This window comes from Etheostoma cragini, chromosome 21 (assembly GCF_013103735.1).
Source record: "Etheostoma cragini isolate CJK2018 chromosome 21, CSU_Ecrag_1.0, whole genome shotgun sequence".
Taxonomy (NCBI): domain Eukaryota; kingdom Metazoa; phylum Chordata; class Actinopteri; order Perciformes; family Percidae; genus Etheostoma; species Etheostoma cragini.
The window spans coordinates 2,200,414-2,221,967 of record NC_048427.1 but is presented as its reverse complement, the minus strand read 5'-3'; the positions used below and the strand labels follow the sequence as shown (position 1 = coordinate 2,221,967).

General features: G+C 40.6%; 1 protein-coding gene across 1 annotated transcript; it reads left to right on the top strand.

The window, feature by feature from the left end:
- Positions 1–1,571: 1,571 nt before the first annotated feature.
- On the top strand, positions 1,572–20,944 carry tbx21 (T-box transcription factor 21). The gene is made up of 6 exons (XM_034859650.1): positions 1,572–2,437; positions 12,853–13,007; positions 16,852–16,973; positions 17,344–17,502; positions 18,223–18,284; positions 18,555–20,944. The coding sequence occupies exons 1-6, from the start codon at positions 1,893–1,895 to the stop codon at positions 19,357–19,359; spliced, it is 1,848 nt and encodes a 615-aa protein (XP_034715541.1). The 5' UTR covers positions 1,572–1,892; the 3' UTR covers positions 19,360–20,944.
- The last annotated feature ends 610 nt before the right edge of the window (positions 20,945–21,554 follow it).

Sequence of the window (21,554 nt, the reverse complement as noted above, 5' to 3'; positions counted from 1 at the left end):
TATGTGTGTGTGTCTGTGTTAACATGTGTGTGTGTGCATGTATGTGTGTGTGTGTGTGCATGAGTCTTTGTTGTGTGCTGTGTTAAAGTGTGTGTGTCTGTGTCAATGTGTGTGTGTGTGTGTATGTGTGTGTTAATGTGTGTGTGACACATGTGCGTGCACACACACACAAACACACACACAGCTGCTGACACCTCGGGGTGTTCTCTTTCACCTGTGTTTAAGGAGCAGATTCTCCGTCCACACTGTTAAACAACGAGCCATTAAAAAGGTCTTAAAGAGCAGAGAAAGCTGCTGTGTGACAAATGACTTTTCTGTTTCATCCAGATGTGTGTTGGCTTTGTGTCGTGTGACGCTGTGACAACCACGTTAGTGAAAGTTAATTTTGACAGGGACTGACACATTACCCAATCTTTCACCAATGACAACCAGTTCAAACACCAAGCAGACGAAAATAATCTGTGATCTAGATTATAATTTTAAATTTAGAGATTTACAGTAGTCATTGAAACAGGCCAGTAGTCTTGGCCTAACAGATCTGTGGTGGGAGAAAGACCATTTCAAGCCTTAAAAGGAACATTCTGCTGTTTTAAGGTGTGGATCTTCTGCTCATCGTCAATATAATGACTTGACCCAGTAAAAGAAAGACTGCTTCACTTAAATGAACATGTTTTTGTTTATTCGGTCCACGATTCAGACGCACCATCCTTTATTGTATTATTTTCTAAATATTATGAATATCTGTAAACGATTTTTTTTTTTTGGGTTATCTTTTAAAATAAAGAGAGAAATACGTAAACAGTTATTGCAAATATATTTTATCTTTCCATGAACTGAACCGAAGTTAAAAAATTATTTCAAAAGATTAATAAATGACATTTATTTTATTTTGGGTTCATTTCCACGACACTAAACAACTGTAATAGCCTAATAAGGCAATTTAAGCCATTTAATATTGACGTTAAGCATCCAGTCACAGACTTATTAAAAATGCATGATTGAAATGGAAAATGAAAAAGAAAATCGGGTTGATGCTGCAAGCTGTCAACTGGGTCTGACCAGAGAACAGCTCTCATCGATTTCAAAGCTTTCAGCGTGCACATATTTAATTTATATTTTAACAAATAAAGTGCTTAAGATTAAATATTAAAATTAAATGACTGGCTTAAATAAATATGGTCAGCTTGAATTCACTAATGCCTTCAGTTTACACCATCACCATGACATTATTATGATAAATAACTATCAATAACCTCTCAAGATAAATGCACAGAAACATCCCCAATAAGGAGTTTGGGGCATTTAAGTTTTACAGCAGTTATTTTTTTTGTGAATGTTATTTCCTGTAATGTATTTGCTTATATACATTTTAAAAGGACAGTATTTAAATAATTAGCCTACAGTTGTTTTTTTTCAATGGGCAATTTGTGTAATTTATGTCCAGTTGCCGTGATGAAGGGGGCTGGCTCTTTCATATCTGCAACCTATCAGGTTCTGCCTCTTCATCAGACACACCTCCAAAATACTAAATGTATATATTATAGGTTTGAAAACGGAGCATGTGTTTGAGTCACTGGTAGCGACTCCACGCGTCAAAAAAGACAAGACAATCACCTGCTCGGGTAAATAAAAAATAAAAAAAGTTTATAGATAAATTTAGTCTTAAAAGACGGTGTGAGGGATGTTTTATTTGTCAAATTAAATGAGTTGATAGACCGAGACACATTATTTAGAAGTCTGTGGCAAGTCGGTGCGCAGTGATAGGGGAGGATAACAGTCCGTTCTCTGCTGTTTGTGATTTTTTTATTGTTATTCTTGTACATGCTCTTATTGAACTGGACGCACGAGCGGAGCCTTATGACATTACGCATAGACCGAGAGCGCGGCTGCAAATGGGCGGCATAGATGGCAAACTCTACCTCAGCATGTTGAATGGGACTGAAACGCAAACTTTCGGAAAGAACGCCGAGATCAGCAGTCATCTCCACCGCGGCAGCAAGGATCTAGCTGAGTTTAAAATGGGGATCCAGGACGCGAGGTTTTACTACCCAGACTCTGTTCAAAGCGGACAGGACGCTCTGTCGCTGCCGTACCACTCGGACCAGGCGGTGGGAGGGTACGGAGCGCAGACCGGCAGGTTTTACGCACAGACCCTCAGCAGTTGTCCGTACGGCGGCGTGCGCTCGCCGCCAAGAAGCGGAGCCGGGCAGGGTTACATCCCGACGACAGGAGACGGGTTTCCTACAAGCGGTAAAGACTTGTACCCCCCTCCGGAGAACTACCCGGCAAGCTTTCAGCACGGCTACCAGCGGCCGCCTCTCTACCCTTTACCTGGGCTACAGGTGTGTGGGAAGACTCAGGCTCTGCTCAATAACTACCCGCTATGGGCCAAGTTCCACAAGTTCCAAACCGAGATGATAATCACCAAACAGGGGAGGTAAGTCGGACAGACAACTCTAACAATTTACTTGTTTTTCCACACTAACAAAAAGCTGGCTGCCCCTTTCTTCTGGTCACATTGGGGATTAAATAAATTAGAAATTACGCACTGGTCGTTATTTGGGGTTTTTACACTTTCTTATTCACTCACAATCAGTTTTATCTTAATGCAGCAACTGACGATTTAACTTGAAATACGTTTTTTTAATTCTGAGAACTAAACAACACGTGCCGTACCTTGTGGTGATCGATTAGAGGTCAAAGTTGGTCTTTTAGCTCCAGTTAAGTCTGCAGACATTCCCACAACGTCACTGGTCAGGTGACGGGGCTGTTGGCAGCTTTGGGATTGTAGTTGATGAGAATGACCTCTGAACATGTTACCGTGATATAAGGTGATTTAACGCGTTGCTGCTTTTGCGCAAAAGTGGTCAGAGCTGAGTTATAATTAGAGTATCCACAGAAATAAATCTGGATAGAAAAGGAACAATCTGCTTAAAGAAATTTATTTAAACTGTATCTAAATAATGGTGCCATCTAATTTAAAATTCTTGATTTTAATTGGCCTAAAACATGTGTCCTCCACTCTTTTGTTATTGTTGTTGGTAGAAATTTGACCAAATCAAACATTTGCTTTGGGCAAAAGGGGTTCACGAGCCAGAGAAATGATGAAGGGAATCGAACATCAGTTGCAGGCTGTGTTGCTGGAAACGATTTTGACACCTCTGCTTAAAAAGTCACAGCAGTCCCTTCACTTAAAAAGAAGAAAAATCCTTTATGTTGAACTGTTTTTATTGGTAAAAATTTGAATTTGTTTTTACTTCTTGCTCTCTGGAGGCAGTACTTCTATACAATACCCGAACAAATCGTATTCCTAAATGTCGCATAATTGAATTTATTTCTCGTCATTTAGTCTCGTACACCCTACACACTCTCCATTTTCAGTGGTTAGGTTAATAGGCTCGACGAAATAGAATCAGTGACACATCAAACAGTTGTAAGATACACACCTTGCTCAGTCTGAAAGGGCTTTTAAAAGCCCATGTGATAAGAAAAGAAAATGCTTTTTGATAGTTGAACCCGAGCGCGATATCTCGAGTAGGCGATGATACTGAAATTGAGATAGATAAAAATAAAAAATAACAAAAATCTACGGTTTCAGCGCTGCGGAGGGGAGAGGGAGAGGGAGAGGGGGAGACGGCGCTGCCGGGCCCCTCTGACGGGTCACCGAGCATTGAGACGCAGTCATGTCGAGGAGGATTAATTCACTAATGTGCGACACTCGTGTTTGACAGAAGGTTTCAGGCCATGGCTTTCTCATAAACAGAAAACAAGTGCGCTGTCACACACGTCACATAATAGCACACTGATATGTTCTATAACAATGTAAAACTGTAATCTCTTCATTCACCTAAACTACTTCACCATCGATCGCTGAGGTAGGTAACACGATGGGGATTGAGCCTTAACACCGACGAACCTACTAATAATCAAATATATTTCAATATTAAAATATATACAGTAAAGACTCCAGACCATATCATCACAATACGCTTCAGTCTGTTTGTTCCAGATTGCTTAACAACACAGTGCAATTGTGTTCACTGTAATAATAATAATAATAATTCAGAATCAATCGGGACTGAGATTTGCCACTTTTTATTTACAGTTCCAAATAGCCACATATTTAAATTGTGTTGTTTTTTTATAACATTTTTAGTGTTTTTGCTATTTTGAAAACCAGGAGCATTCACAGTTTTAGAACAAGCATTTCAATTTGCATGTTACAGTCTTGTAAATAATTCCCCTTTGACCTGCTTGGTCTCTGCTGTCAGAGCCGGTCTCAGTGCAAGGCATTTTAATAACTCTGAACAATGAAAGTCCAAGAAGCTTTGCATCAATTAAATTACTTATATGGAGTATTTATGTAATTGACATTACTGCATCTTTATGCAATAATGTCAATTTTATAAATACCTTCAAAACATTTTAGGTTTTTTTGCTCTCTAGAAAGACATGTAATTAAAACAATTGACACAATTTCATTTTAAAGCAGCTTTCCACACATACACACACACACACACACACACACACACACACACACATTTTATACTTTCTGAGCTGACAAAGTGTAAAAACCACCCGCAATGGCAAAAGGATTGGTGAAATGGGAGTGGAGGTGTCTTCCACATGTGACAAAAAGCTAATTTTCATGTTGTGCAAAAACCACAAACCTGCTATAACATTCAATGTTATTTCCTTTCATCTTAACTCCCTTATTCACACACAGAACTGCAAGTATCCAGCACAAGACTCTTTTAAAACACAACAAAAACTGCAAGATTTTGGAGGAGCTGAGCAGAGGAAGAGTCCCGGGGAAAAAAAGGGAGAAGTTTTCAATATCAGAGACAAAATCCCTCTTAAATTTTTATCTTGGGTTCAGACTTCTACAATAATCTTCCTCCAAATTTAGAAAGAAGTCTGAGGGTCTGCAATCTTAATCAAAACCCTGGTATCTATAGGAGACGAGGTGAAAGAAGCTCTAGAGAAAAGTGTGGGAAGGGTCAAACGCCAGCGAGCCTTTAGATGGCCACGCTGAGGAGGTGAGGCTACTTTGAAGTTCAGGAAGTAAAAGACTAGATTCTCTTTTTTCCAGTCTGCTAGACACTGGGTGCTCAGCCAGACAGATCTCTCTGAAGTTTTGCTTGTGTACCACACCTGGGGCTTTGAAATCTAGAGACATTTTTCATGGCTTATTGCAAAGGGGGGCTGAATTCATCTGCACTTCTCACGAGCTAAATTCAGATCACCACACTAGTAGATGGCATTTCAGGCCCTGCTGTGTGACTTATGCACAAAGGCAAAGTTCATCGAGGCTGCACACGGCCTGAAGTTGGCGTAAACATGGTCTCTGTTGTCAGAGAGGATGAACAAAAAAAAAGACAGAAAACAGCAGAAAAAGGCTTTTCAAATGCAAAATAATTGGATTTTCTAATATAGTGAAAAATGAAATGAAGTGACTAAAACTGAAACGAGAAAGTAAAGTGTTTTCCCTCAATATGGTGATCCAACACCTGGGGGGTGATATGAGTCAGGACGACAAACTTTTCCCTACCTTAGTTTCTAAGAAGCACATTCATTTAAAGGGGATTTCTTTCTGGAAATAGAAAGGAACTAAATATTAAGTGATTTCATAAGCGTGAAGACACAATTTAAATCCTTTTACTAGAAGATTTAGTCCTGGTAACAAAGTTGGGCATGATCGTACAGTAGGTGTTCTAGGAAGGAGACAAGACTGACTAACTTCTCACCATTTGTTAACCTTTCAGGGAAATAATGCAGAGCTAAAGTTCGGACTGAGAGGAATCATGGTCATGTGCTCTCTCTGCTCCGCTGAGTCCAAACTGACACGTATCAGTGATGTCTGCTAGTTTTTCAGAGAGGAAATAATCCTTTTATTTATTTTGCCCTCACAAGTAGGAACAGTAGGCACTTATGAGTAGACGTTTCACAGAAAAGCAGAATAAACTCTCTCTCTATACATATATAAATAAATATATGACATTTGAAGTTTCTGCTCTTCTACAACATCTATTATCACTTTTATTATCATAGGTTTATCAGTTGATCATTTAAATAAGAATATACTTTTCTAAATTGACTGCAGCTGCTTGGTAAAATCCTAAAACGTCAAATATAAGAATAATACAAGTTTATTTTAAAAGTGGCTTTGTATTACATGGTACATATTTTGGAAATTCTACATCAAGGAAATTACAGTGGGCGTCTTCTCTGTTGTGACATTTCAATGCAATGTATCAATGTTAAACAGAAAACATTTAAGAATTACACAGAACTGAAATATGACGTTTAAAGGGATATTTGGAAGTCTTGTGCATTAATGCTTTCTGCATGTCTGAAAGCAGAAGTAGGACCATTTCAAGGTTTTAACAGTATGACTTGTCACTTCCTGTTCAGCTGTTTGTGTGTGCACATGCAGCTTTTCGCAGAAACATCTACTGCCAATATTTTTTCGATAGCTAAATGAGTTTCTCTTACCATGTAAATAAACTCTAATAAGTGGTGAAGTCCACTGCTGTTTGAGCCACCGAATTAGGTTTCCAAGAGCGTTAATTCAAACACTGAGGCCAAGAAGAATAATACACTGCTATTTTTTTCTGTGAATATTCAGATATTATGAAGCTTTGTACATAAGTTAGTTCCCATGAAAATACAAAAAGAATTCCATTTTTATTTGTCACATGAAATTGTACAAGGTACAACTCCATTGAACTATAGTCCCATCTACTCGTTAAACTTGTGCATGCTTCGTCATAAAGCAGAGGGCGGCCGTCAGATCCGCACACAGAGAAGTTGTAGACGGTGTTAGAATCCTCCATGCTTGGCTCAGTGAGATGGAGTTGCTCGGGCACCCGGATAGCACAGTTGGAGCTCTGCAGAGCAGGCATGCGCACACACACACACACACACACACACACATTTAGATAGAGATTTACTCCTTGACGCATAGGCCCGGGTTCAACTCTGGCCTGTGGTCCTTTGCTTCATGTCATTCCCTCTCTCTGCCCTTTCACGTCTTCATCTATCCTGTCAAATAAAGACCTAAATATCCCAAAATAGTCTTTAAAAAATAAAAGAGAGGATCTTGCTTGTCCACGTAGTCGGGATTGTAGACATAGGTTGTGGCTGATAGCCATCTTCACCTTTTACTCTGCTTCCGTTTGAAAACGTTGACAGGCCAAGCAAGAGCTTGAGCTCATCTTCTCCACCTTTTCCTCTGTGTTTACATTTGAAAACTTGAGCGAGCCGGCTAGCTACAAAAGGCTAGCAGAGTCTGCCAAGTTGATATCCCAATCCTGCTGAGCGACTCGTACCTACAAGCAATCACCGTCCAACGTCAACCACATTGTAAAATTCAGCATTCAACATTTTGCAGAGCTGACAGAGAGGCGACTGGAGTGTTCTGCACCATCTACCAATTAATTGATCCTATTAACAAGTACTGTGTGTCTATGAAAGTCTGACACATCATCTTCCTCTGTGCCATAGAGCTCCTTTGTTGTGAAAACATCAATGAGCCACACTGTTGCACTGGGTGGCATGTTCCTTCATCACCATGAACACACACTGTAGTTTATTTTTGACTCAATCACACACACAGGTATAAGCATGAAAACAGAATCAGATAATATAAAATAAGATAAGATAATTTGTTTATTAGTCCCCAATGGGGAAATTACTGCACTACACTCTGTGTACACATTTTGTTGTTGTTAGTAGTAGTAGTAGTAGATGACATGCTGCAACACATCATTTGTATTTTAACATGTCTATCCTGAATCCCCTTGCAATACAGAAGCAAGAGTCAATACAGAAGCAAGAGTGTGTGTGTGTTAAAGAGTGCTTGTGTCCGGCAGCAGCTGTAGACTGGCATGTTTTCGTCACAGATGATCAAGCGCACGCACTGTGACAAAAACTGGACCTGAACTCCTGTCCAGATGAATCAGCGGGTGCGCTCATGTAGAAAAGTCCTCTCCCCGGTGAATATCCAGTTCCTCTTCCCCTCTCAAGCTTCTGCGGTGCATCCCCAGGACTACCCCTCCACCCCTCCTTCACTCCACCCTCTGCTCTTTCCTTTTCCCTAACCTCCCCCGTGTTTCCCCTCCCCCTTCCTCCAACATCCACACAGGGTTATTTTGAGTTTTTTGTTTAAATGTCACCACCAGCGGTACCGTCTCTGTATTACTGGCTGGTTCACCACACTTGTCTGTTTCTATGGTATTTTTTCTGGAAAAATAAATAAGACTACAGTTATGAGTATTGATGTGCATATACACCTGGATCAGGCCGAGGGAGCGCCAGCCGGTCGTAGTTACTGTCAGGTTTCCATTGAATCAGAGCGGCACGCTGGCAGGTTGGTTAGGGAGTCTGTCTGGTAGCTGTGGAGCTGCAGGTTTGATTCCCACTGGTGTTGAATCAAGTCCATGTATGTAGTCTACTGCTTACAGACTGAGCTGTTTTCCTTGTGGTGTAAAAATAAAATCTTGTGTCTGACAAACCTGTCACAATGCAGCATAGCTACTGTATGCTTCATTACCACGCTGTCACCACATTGACAATAACAGCACCTTAACATGGGTTATGTTTTTCAGCTTTTCTCTCTGAACTCATGTACATTCAACCAGAGTGCCGCCCCCGCATGCAAATACCCCTCCGTATTGTGTTTATGGTTTCCCCCTTGTACAGTTCTGATTTCCTATAAAAGGCTAAGTATAAGTGAATCTGCAATATCAGTGGATCCAAAAAACCATAACTACTCATGTACTTTCTAGATTACTCTCAGTGTAGATGGGTGGATCCATTCATACGCGGAACAGAGTTTCTGTTTTCACGTGTATTAAACTCTGCAGTGGAAGAAGAGCCTTTTCACCTGTTCTTTGCGAGCCACAAAAGAGTTGCTGCCACGATTTGGTTTCTCCAAGAACTATGAGTGATTGTTAAACTGGACTTGCATTGTAGCCAAAAGACCCAACTGGGACCACTCTGGGCAAGGTTTTGTCTTACTTAGTGTGTTTAGTTCACAAAAATAAAGAGCCATAATTCAAAAGGCCCGGTCCAGAATAAATTCCTAACAGTTGGACATTTAGGGCTTTTTGAGGAGTATTCACAAGATAATAATAAGTATAAAGAAATACATGTAAGTTTGAGACTTTCAAGCATATTTAGACATTAACGATCAAATGGTGTCATTGTAAAAAACTAAATCTTTGTGTTAATATATTAGTACATATGTGGGTAGTGTCAGGTTAGGTGTTTTTCCAATTTACCTAGAGTTTGAGTAGCTTACTGAAGCGATGAAAATAAAAACCCATCAGTACATTTAGTTAGACAGCTGGTAACTGTAGTTTTTAGCAGAATGAAACAACAGGAAACTTGTTGGACTATTTCCAGAGGCAGATTCATTCGTGGCAGCAGGACGCTGTGTGTGGGATTGAGACACAACTGAAGATAAACTACAGCGTGTGTTCATGGTAATGAAGGAACATGTCACCCAGTGAAAGTGTGGCCCACTGATGTTGTAACAACAACAGGCACCCTGATAGCTCAGTTGGTAGAGGGAGTGCCCATATATACAGGTTTACACTTCAACGCAGCAGGTCCAAGTTTGACTCTGACCTGTGGTCCCTTGCTGCAAGTCATCCCCCCCCCCTTCACTTCTTCAGCTGTCCTGTCATTAAAGGCCTGAAATGCCCAAAATATAATCAAAAACAAAAAAGAAGCTCTACGACAGTTTTTATTTTAGCGGATTTGTTGACAGGAAAATTTTAAAAATTACCAGCATTATAATACTATATAAGAGAACTTTACCTTAAATTACTTATTTATTATTACTTTATTAGAAAGACAAGTACACACACACACACACACACACACACACACGAGAATCCTCAGCAAAAGGCACCAGCCTGCTAAAAGTAGCCTCAAACGCTTTGTCTCTTTACACACCTCACTTGCTTTTACACCACTAAATGACTAAACTGCTTCAGGGAGAACACGCTGAATTTAAATGAGATAAACCTCCATCCAGGCAAGATAATGTTTTTTTCTACTTTCCCTAAACAGCACTGACAACATGTGGGAGGCTTACCATGCGGGTTTAATCCTCGTTTTTGACCAAGAGAGCATCAAGACGAGATACTGTAGACACTAGATCTTATGTATTTGTTCCACCCAAAAGGGCGTTTCTGAAAAAGGAAGTTTCTCTCTTTTGTGTACAGCTTTTACAATGACTAATTTAAGCCATGCACTGTATAAAACTAATGACAATTGTACTTCAAACTCAATGCATTTGAATATTTGTAACACCTTTTCAAAGTATATATATATATATATATATATTTGTGCTGCAAACACAATTAAAGTTAAACAATCCCTTTTTCACATTGAACTAATGCTTGTCGCCCTTTGCTCATTCCAATGCTCCATAGCCTTGGGTGCTACCACCCAGTGTAAACCAGCAGAGCCAAATGTCAAACATATTGCCCTCATTTGTTGACACCAACATCACACTGGGGATTTCATATAGATCCACAATGCAATGCAGGTTCATGTGTTAATTAGTGAGCTTTAAAACAGACAGATTTTCTAGCTATGCTAGCAACAATAACTATTTGATTTTGTACAAACATTTATGGCTTCAGAGAATAAATCCCACAGATTTTGGTAATCCTGTGACTTTTCCTCTGGCGCCAACACACATTTAGCCTTAATGACATACCTCAACAAATATGAGCTATGAAATTTGTAGTCTCGCTTTGCCAGAGCTTCCTTCAAAGCGCACTGGAGGAAAGTCTTACTACTCTACTCAACATGGCACTCTGGGATAGGAGGAAAACGTGCTCTGGTTTATTGGCATTGTTTTAAATAAATACTTATAGTCTTGAGTGATGCTAAGCATCGGAGAAAAGCCATGATTCCGCTGCAAAAAAGGCTTTGAGGGAACTTAGTTTGGTGGACCATGTGTACATAAAAGTTGTTTTATTAATTCAACAATAAAAAATAAAAAAAACAGATTGGACAGATAGTCCAATTAGCTGTCTGGATTTACCCTGCAGGGATCTGAGGAGCAGTTAACCATAGTCCTCAGACATTGTCTGGAGTTTAAAATGCCAACACAAAAGAAGCCCAATGCAACGGAAATCCGGCCTAAATGAGTGATATCCGGTGGATTTTCCAGCGGCAACGGAGCAATCCCAGAAGTGGAACTTCAAGGATACAGACTATGAAGTTCGGTACAGAAACTTTTTAGGTCCCGGAAAATTAATCCCATTGCCTGAGATCCTTCCTGCATTCACGCCAACATGCTACATGTGAACATGGTTAACTTCCTAACATCAGCTTGTTAGTATAGTCATTACTAGCATGTCAGTACAAGCTCAGTCACTAGTATGGTTAAAGACTATTTGTATTGTTTACCTTTGGACAAAGCCAGACGACCTGCTTTCAGTCTTTATTCTAACATATTTAACATGCAGACAAGGGAGTTATCAATACTCCCTGATTCTCTGCAAAATAAATGCATTTCCAGACTGTATATTGCTAGATGATGAAACTTAACTGTAATTTTCATGTGGTAACGTGTTTGGTGTTGCTTTTCTCTGTATAATGTGACAGGGTTAGTAATCCTACAGCACTAAGTGCTTCTCTATTAACACATGCTTAGCACATACATGAATATGCCACAGACACAAGTGTCTGTCGTGGTGCGTTTGTGGTTGTGTGTATTTGTTGTCCATGTCTTATATCTATGGGCGTCTCTGTCCCAGCATCTCCTACCGTGGTGCCCGGGGATGCCCTGACCTCCCAGTTACCCCGTCTCACTGAAGTCCTCAGTGTTCATACTAAGTTCAACACATAAAGCTCCAGCAATCAGCAGCAGCATCTTCTGGGGCATCTTTTATTAACAGCATTATTAAATATTGACTTACACTCATCCTTTCACTGTCAGACATCATCCTCCACTTCTCCATTACAAATCCTTGATTCTTCAGCTGGTGGCACAAAGGCACGACTTCCATTCATCGTTTTCCCTAAAAGGTTAACCGTTTGTTTGACCCTGGATCTATTCCCTATGTTTTTGTGTCTAACTGATGGAAACAGTCAGATATTAGTCCAGTATTAAACAAGAACACTGGCAGCGGCAAAACAAGCTACAATATAAGTTACTATAAGGCAATTGTTCAGCTTGTATTTAACGTCCCAAAACGGCCCGTTTTGACACCGACATGCTCAGATTAATATTCTGAAGTATCTGACAACATTATGAAAAGGATTTCTAAGGAGGTCAACCTTTAAGAGTAAGATCCTTTAGTTTAAATATAGGAGTCAATTGTGTTGCTAAACCCAGACTTGATGTAAAACGTAATTTTAACGTTGGAAAATTACACTTCAAAGTCGACAAAAACAAAATGAAACCATGAAAAGCCATTTTGGGTTGTCTTTCCACTTCTCCAGCCTTCACAGCTCTAGTTTTGGTTGAAATAAACAGTGTACATGTGAAAATAGGTTGCTCTATACACTAAAATGTTTTGTTTTTTTTAATAGAAGCTGTAGAATTTTAGAGCACCTTACGGCTTTCAAGGCCAACTTAACAAAAGTCTAGTCCTAGATGTCCATTAATACTTTATGCTAGTAAAATCACTGCAATCTTACCATATGTACATGAATTGTATATCACTATAAATGCAAATACTTTCTGCATCAAATTCCAAAAGGAAATATTGTCCGTTAGGCCAAGAGGATGAAATTCTCTCTCTCTTCCCCCCCCCGAAAAAAAAAAAAAAAGCTACATGCAATCAAAATGATTAATTATATTTATTCCTGTGTGTTATTCAGGAGGATGTTCCCCTTCCTGAGCTTCAACATCAGCGTTCTGGATCCGTCTGCTCACTACAACGTCTATGTGGACGTAGTTCTGGCGGATCAGCACCACTGGAGGTACCAGGGTGGAAAGTGGGTCCAGTGTGGGAAAGCAGAGGGAAACATGCCAGGTACATTTTAAAGATCTGAAAACTGTCATAATAAAATCACCGTCATGGATTCTCTTTTGTTGCTGGATTTATGACAGGAAACCTTTACATGATCAGAGAATTTACATCACAACTAGAGAGTGGGTATTAGAAAAGGACAGCAGATAAAAGCAGTGATGAAAGCACACTTTGTATTGCCACATACAGAAACATTTATTCACAACAATTTTCCTAAAGTTTAGTAACTAACAAAATAATGTAAGAGCAAATAAAACTACCCATTAGTATAAAAAAGTGAAATTAGCTACACATTCAACAGCTGCTACTCTGAAGTGAGATAAAAAAATAAATCCATATTTTGTTTTCCAATGTTTAAAGAGGCCATTCTGCATAGAGTACTTCTAAGTAAAATGTTTAATGCACAACTTGTAAAAAGATAATTTACTGTGTTATTCCAACATGTACTTTAGTAAAATAGTAAAGTCCTTTTATCCTACTCACCAGCGTCATGTCTGTCTCTGTCTATATCCCTTGATTCAAAGTAATGATTAGACAAGCATGCAGTTTACCAAAAAAAAAAAAGTTCCCGCCATTTGGAGTTGCCAACATCTTTCACAGAATAATTCTCACCATAACCTTAAAAGTCAGACGTAACCCCAGTAGCCATATAAGAAAAAGAAAAAAAAAAACACAAGCTCACATTTCTTTCTGGGACTTTCAAAAGCAAACTCCAGCTGATGAGAATGAACAGTGGTCAATGAATGAGTTGGAGACTTCATCTCAGTGCGTGCAACGGGGGTGATCTTGAGGAAGTGGGTTATTTTAGCAATATTGTAGCAAACCTACATGCATATAGTACAGACAAACCAAGGCGTGCATCGTGATGCACCAGTAGTCTAAGAGGTTTCTGTGGACAACAATATTTTTTGCTGTTGTTGAAGTCAACAGGGAGGGAGTGAGAAACACAGAAATTATACGTTTTTGGTTGAAGTATTCCTTTAAAGCTACATGGCAGCAATTCTGTTGAAATGGTGGAACTTAAGACATCGCCGTGATCATTACAAGTGCATTTTATTTCAGGTTATGGTAGATTAGCATTATCAAACAAATATAGCAACAGTCCCTAATTCACAGGATATTGATGGGTCTTTTTGGGTAACTCACATTTCATTTTTATTTTAGTAAAATGTAATACATTTTCACATTTCTTAGAGTTCCATGATCCCTTTCTCAGCTATAAATTCATAAAACAATTTGGAGAAAGCATATATATTGAGTAACAAAAATAAGGAAGTGGGGGGGGGGGGGGGTATTTACTGTCTGCATGTAGGTGATATGATTGGGGGAATTTTGGCAACAATGGAGATTTTTAAATTTGACAATTTTTTAAATTAAGAAAACATTAAATACACAAGCAGGTAGAATAAAAGGCTGACTTACTCAACTTGATGGTCAGGAACGGGCTGTCATCGATGGCAACAGGATGGCAGCGGGAACAAGCGAACAAATCCAACAAATCCAACAAAGGCACGGCAGATGAGCAGGAAACATAAAGCAAGAACAGATCAGGTCCGGGTGCAGAAGGCTGGAAGCTGAAGGCAGAAGCCTCAGTGGATAAACACAGATGGAAAACATACATTTAACCATTGGGAATGAGAGAAAATGGGGGTTATATACTGCAGAGTTGGTGATGGGAAGTGGAAACAGGTGAGCAGGTGAACGAGGGACAGGTGGGAAGGTCTGAGGGCATCTGGTGGGTGGATGGAGAATTGCAGTGCCAGGAGGGACAGAGAGGCAGACTGTGTGACAGGAGGTGATGGATAGGAAGGTGGGCAGAGAAGTGAATACTATTAGAAAATGGTGGGTATTGAATGAGAGTGTAGGATGGATTAAATAACTTTATTCAGTAGGAGATTTGAGGCGGGCCGCGCCATTGAAGCTGACTGAAGTTATTCCAAGTTGGAATTTACGGCCTCAGTCGTGGCTCTTATAGTCTACTTGTAGTCCAACTCATTTAACTGAATTGAGAAATCTCTGGCACTGTCCGTGGTGCTGAAGGATCCTATTTCATAAACTTAATAAACTATTTATAAACATATTGGTTTAGCTAAATAATACAGAAGGACTGCATTGAGATTGTTGGAAATATCATAAATTAAAACATCTTTCCTATCATTGCATAACTGGACATGAAAACTTGATATGATTGTTTTTGCTTCAGAACATGTGTGAACTTGTTGGCATCATCCATAAGTATCTTGTTCTTGTGTTTTTATTTGAACTCCCTTTAAGTTTTTTTAAATGGTTCCCCCCCCCTAATGCGTCTCCCCAAATACAGTGTATTATGATGTTGATATTGTGATATATCAGTGTTAGTCTCAGCCACATATTCATGGTTCAATTGTTAGAAGTTGTTGGAGTACATGGACAGAAATGTTCCAGTTTGCAGATCTTTAAACATCTCTGTTTCATTCTCCTTGTTCTCTCTTCTTTCATTCCATCATTTTTCTTTCTGTTCACACCTCAGAGAAAGAACAACACAATGGCAACTCAACCAAGATGATATTTTGTGTGTGATTGATGATAGACTAACCACAATTATATAAATGCGAGAAAGTGTTGTCACACATGTGCCAGGTGTTTTTTTAAAGGTGATTGCTGATGTGACACAGTTGTGGAAACTGTGGTGAAACAACGTTGCTCCATTAGATTTATTATTGCACTAATGTGGTGTGCTCGTGGAAGGTTAGCAAGTCAATGTGGTAACGCTGCAAAAAATCATGGCGCTGAGATTGTATCCTGTAATAAGAAGGCATCAAATATGAAAAGGATGAAGACAATTTTGATCACCAAAAAAAAAATACAAGGTTGAAAACAACATCGTCCCTGTTGGCACTTTTACCAAATAAATTAAACCCTCCTGTTGTCCTCAGGGTCAAATTTGACCCATTTTCACAAGTTTCTAAATCCGGAATTTGGGTTTCCTTCAACCAAATTGTAAAAAAAAATAATAACAATAATCACATGGATGGTTACATGCGATGCTCCCCACAAGTTAAATACCTGATCAGTTCACTATTTTCATTCAATTTTATTTAATTTCATAGCATTTTAAGAAAAAAAAGATTTGAAGAACACTGAAAAAAGTGACAGAAATAAAGCAAAAAACAAAGACATTGTAAAAAGTGAGAAAGGACTTTGGGAAAAGTTAGAAAACGTCAAAAAGTGACAACAAATGTCGGAAAAGCTTCAAAAACAGTCAAAAAAACAAAAATGTCCAAAGAAATCAACAAAGAACTTTGGGAAAAGTGACAAAAGTGTCTTAAGGAGGTTTTAACTTAACGTTTTGACCCAGAAAAACTAAATGTTAGTCTACGGGAAGACAACATGAGGGTTAATTTTAGATCAGATATGATGAAAAAGGATTTTTCAGCAGCTTCTCACCCTCCCACTTGTTAAACTCAATCAACCACATAAAGGGGACATATTGTTTTAAACAAATTTTGTCAGCCAATAACATCCACAACATCTACACCTGTTGATATTGCCTGTTGGATTTTTTGTAGTGTACATATTTTACTGCTTGCACTGTGAAGCATTGCAAAAACTACTGTATCCATCAAACTACAAATAAGCAGAGATGTTAATTTGATAAATGCGTGTTAACATGAGGGGTGGGGGGCGTTATATTTCAATTGCATTGTATGCGCAATCTTTGAATATCTAAATAAACATGCAGGTTTTGCAGATTCATGCATGTTCAAGTGACTGAAAGTGTAAAAAATACTTGTTTTAGTAGTTTTCCAGGCTAGAAATACTTTCAAAATGTTATAAAGTTCTTTATGGTGTGGTTTTGCTCTCACAGGGAACCGGATGTACATGCACCCTGACTCTCCCAACACAGGAGCCCACTGGATGAGACAAGAAGTTTCTTTCAGCAAACTCAAACTCACCAACAACAAGGGCAGCACCAACAACGTGGCCCAGGTACCGCGTCCTGTTCTCTGCCTTCTACCCTTCGTCTTTTCCAAGATTATTCCATATACAAGCATCATATCGAGAGCTTCTTAAACCACTTCTTTGTAGGCCTATTCATCTTTTAATAAATGTACAGTACACAAATAAATAGGTTTTACATACAATGTTCATTTTCTGTATCATTTTTCTGACAAATGCCAAATTGAAAAATGGAAAAGAGATCTAAAAGGTATCCTTGGTTTGAATCCAGCCAAGCGCTTTCTCTCTGCCTTCACATTTGATTATACTGATTATTTTCTATGTTTGGATCAAATAATGGAAAATTAAAACGTGAAACATACCAAATATTAGATTGTTCTGGCCTCTCTCTCCTCTCCAGATGATCGTGCTCCAGTCGCTCCACAGGTACCAGCCTCGTCTGCACATCGTGGAGGTTAAGGAGGACGGCTCCGAGGATCCCTTCCTATCATCCAAGGCTCAGACCTTCGTCTTCCCGGAGACCCAGTTCATCGCTGTCACCGCCTATCAGAACGCCGATGTAAGTCACATCAATCACAGGACGCCAGCTTAGCGTGTACTGATTCTTTGTAAATTATGGTCAACCTCAGCTCACTTTATATTTTATCAATTCTTACTTGGAAAAACCCTAGGAAGAAATGATTTATTTGTGTAGTTTAAGTCATGTTGTAAAGTCTCACTTCTCTTGTGTCCAATGTACACACTTATTCATTGTAAGAACTACTGATTTCATAACAACATAACATATCTCATCCTCCATCTTTATGAGGTCTAGAGTTCATGATTCTTGTCAGAGCCTTGCTTCAGATAGAAACTTTGGTTTATTCATGTGTGTGTACATTTTGATGCACACACACACACACTAATTAACATTGCTACAATCTAACATGGGTTACTATATAGTGACTAAAGTCACCTCGGCTGACCTGAAGACCATCGCTCACTCCTCCCTAGTATGTGCTGTATATAGTACATCTTAACAGCTGTTCAAATACATTGTGTAATACTACACTCGCCGTGTTGGTATGATGTTAATTCTGTCACTATATGTGTACCTACCATCTGATTCTAAATGTTTACTATCCACATACAAGAAAAGAAATTACGTGTAAGCCTCATTAATTATTAGTCAGTGACCTGCTCTCTTTTTTCTCTCTTGTTTTTCTTACGTGGTCGCTCACTCTTTCTCTTCTTCCTCTGCCCACATTCTGTCATTGCCCTCCTCCTATTCCACACACAGATCACTCAGCTGAAAATAGACCACAACCCCTTTGCTAAAGGTTTCCGTGACAATTACGACACGTAAGTAAATTATTTTTAATAAGCTGTAGTTGTAAATGGATGCATTATCTCACTGAGAATAGTGAGACTGGATCACTGCTGGTACTAAACAGTTGTTTAATATTGGATTAGATGCAATTACTGCGCTGCTCGAGCATGTTGCAATGAAAGGGTGTGAGGGGCTGTGAGATGTTTGATAGATAGTTTGAGGTTTGTGCAGGAAATAACACCTTCTTTTTTGTGTCTCTTCTCACACTCTCCTCTCTGCCCCTCCTCCTCTCTGCTGCCTAGGCTGTACGCTCCTCCCGACTCTGATCGCCTCACCCCCTCCCCTCCAGAGAGCCAGCAGCTGCTGCCAGGGAGCTGCTACCCCCAGGGCTACCTGTCTGAGCAGTACATGAGCCCCCTGCCTCAGAGCCGCTTCTACAGTATGGGCCAGCAGCACAAAGACCCGTCCGCCAGCCCTGGTCCTCACAGCCGCTGGTACCTGCCGCCTCAGCAGGGTGTGGCCTCCACTCGGCTTGACTTCACTTCCTCCTATGAGGGGGACTTCACCGGAAATGGTTTCTACAAGCCCTTCCCCTTGCAGACATCCGCCCACCCTGCCCTCAGCTACTACCCAGACCATCATTTTGCATCTACTAGCGTGTCGGTATCAGGAGCCACCTCAGCGGGCTGGACCGCCAGCCGGCCCACCCCTCAGTACCTCAGCCACACAAGTAAGCCTGGCCCCAGTCTGGGCTGGTTTAGACCCTTATCCTCCTCTTCTTCCTCCTCATCTTCTTCTACGTCACCTGGCAACCCCAGGCTGCATCCACCCTCGCTCCTAGAAGCTCTGCAGCCGTCCCTGATGCACGACAAGTCCAAAGACACTGTGGAGGTGGTGGGAGAGGACCCCTGGCTCGAACCTTCCTCTGTGACATCAGCAGCCTCAGCAGACTCGGGCCTGTTTGAGGGCGGCGTGGGGGACAGCAAGAAGAGGAGGATGTCGCCGTACACGTCCAGCACTGAAAACTCCCCTCCTCCCCGCAGTGGAGAGGTCTGTGAGAAGGACAGCAACAGCGATGCAGACTACTATGGCTATTACACCCACTGAAGGCCTCACACAGTTGCCACAGTCTCTCTCCCAGCGTCTTCCCACACCGCCCTCATGAACATGCATTGGTCTGTCTGGTCAGGTGATGATAAAGGGCTGGAACAGTATCTGTTTTTTGATGCAGACAAATCCTAGAACCACACCGCAGAACGTGTAGCCTCGACTGCTGTCATGTCAAAGTGTGGCCAGCCTCTCTATAAAGTCCCCCTATCAAAATGATTACAGGAGCAACTTCCAAGGTTACTGTCAAAGTTAGTGTTGAACAGAAGTGGATGTGACTGGAGAACCGCCCTGCGGTCACATAAACACCAAACGGACAAACAGACCTGTGACTTAAGCCTTTGAAACATTTGGAGATTTGGTGTGGGAGGGGGGGGATTATCTGCATATCTGTTTGCTGACAGACGCCTGCAGGGATTGTCTGTTCTTCCTGCATCAAACACTCTCTCTGTCTCTTTTGATCTGCCTTGTCTTTGTCTGTCTCTTCCGTTTCACCCTCAACCTTTCACACATACTTACAATATGCTCACGGTCATTTCCCCACTGATGATTCTGAGCAGAAATTACCTTTCACACACAGTCTTCTCCTCAAATCCGGCTCAATCTGTGTGGTGCAGCGCCCACCAGTGGTGACAGAGGAGTGTTACAGACGGCACAGTGTCTGCGTGAACTGATACCCGGGGGTTCGGAGGGCTTATCAAGCAGGTTCTGAAGCACAGCCGCTAATTGAATTCAAGCCAGCAAAAAAGACGTGTGTGTGTGTGTGTGTGTGTGTGTGTGTGTGTGTGTGTGTGTGTGTGTGTGTGTGTGTGTGTGTCTGTGTGTGTGTGTGTGTGTGTGTGTGTGTTAAATAAGTCAGCAACCACAGCAGCAGAAATAACTAACTAGTCCTTACAAAGAGAGACAACCCAACATATCTGACAAGTGTAAAAGAAGAGCTTGTATCTGTGAAGTTCCTATGAATTTTAATCTGGGGTTACAATTTACATTTCATACTCAAATGCTGCCCTTCTTGGTATTTACAGGTTATTACAGAGTTGTAAGTTATGTCTGTTTGCACTGTAATGGGATTCAATCCACGTCCACGCACACAGACAGTTAAGATGGAAAAGCTGAACATGATAAAATCTCACCTTAAGGCCAACTGCTAGGTTTCATAGAGTGAAAAAAGACCTCATCACAACAAAGGCCTAGCCCCCTGCTGCAATCAGTGGATATAAAAATGATCCTGTCACTACACAGTACACACATAAAACCCCAATCAATACCAGCATCTATAACAATGTAACTGGAAAACAGTATTGGAAGAGGGACTTATGACCGCTTAAATCACAAACTGCACCCACTGTGCATGAACAAAACCACATTATTCATGTTAAACTACATTACATTTCCCATTGTGACTATCTATACATCTCAATCTTTTTTGATGTGGTGCAGCAGTTGTTCCCAATAACTTTCCATACAGTAGGAGCCGAGCAACAGAGCTGCAGACAAGTAAAAAGTGGGTCAATCAGGCCGGCTACATGCACCTGTAGGTAAACAGAGGAGGTACTGTCACCCTCAGACCCACGATAAACAGGAAGCACAACGTGACCAGACAGACACTCTGAATTTCCCCCTTAGTCTTCGGGCCTATCATGCCGTGACACTGGTTGACAAGAGTCCTGGCTCCCAGCCTGGTGACAGAAATGAAGAGTGAGGCCGCAGTCGGCGCTGATAAGAGATCTGCTCCTCATTCCTCACCAGGTGTGCTAATGGCCTCCGACAACACTGGAGGCGACAGACCGCCACACGCTTGGTGCAGTGCGAGGTTACTTTAGTCTTTTCTGAGGGAGAGATGAAATTAAAAATGTGCACTCTTGATATGCCTAACATGAGTTTCTCTGAGTGGAACGAGCAGTTGGTAGTGTACTGTATTTATACAACATTTTACACTTTTGCACAGATTAAACAAACAAGATACAAAGTGTAAATGTGTGAATTTATAAACTTTAAACTAAGCTAAGTGGCTATGCTAAACAATTTCTATCGTACAAACATGAAACCTCTCATGTAACTCTCAAACAAAAAAGTGAAAAAGTATATTTCCAAAATGTTAAACTTTTCTTTCACAGTAAAAAGACACACCACAGCCCTGAGACACTGTGGTCAGGTCACCTGGATTAAGTCAGAGAACTGGGGGGGGGGGGGGG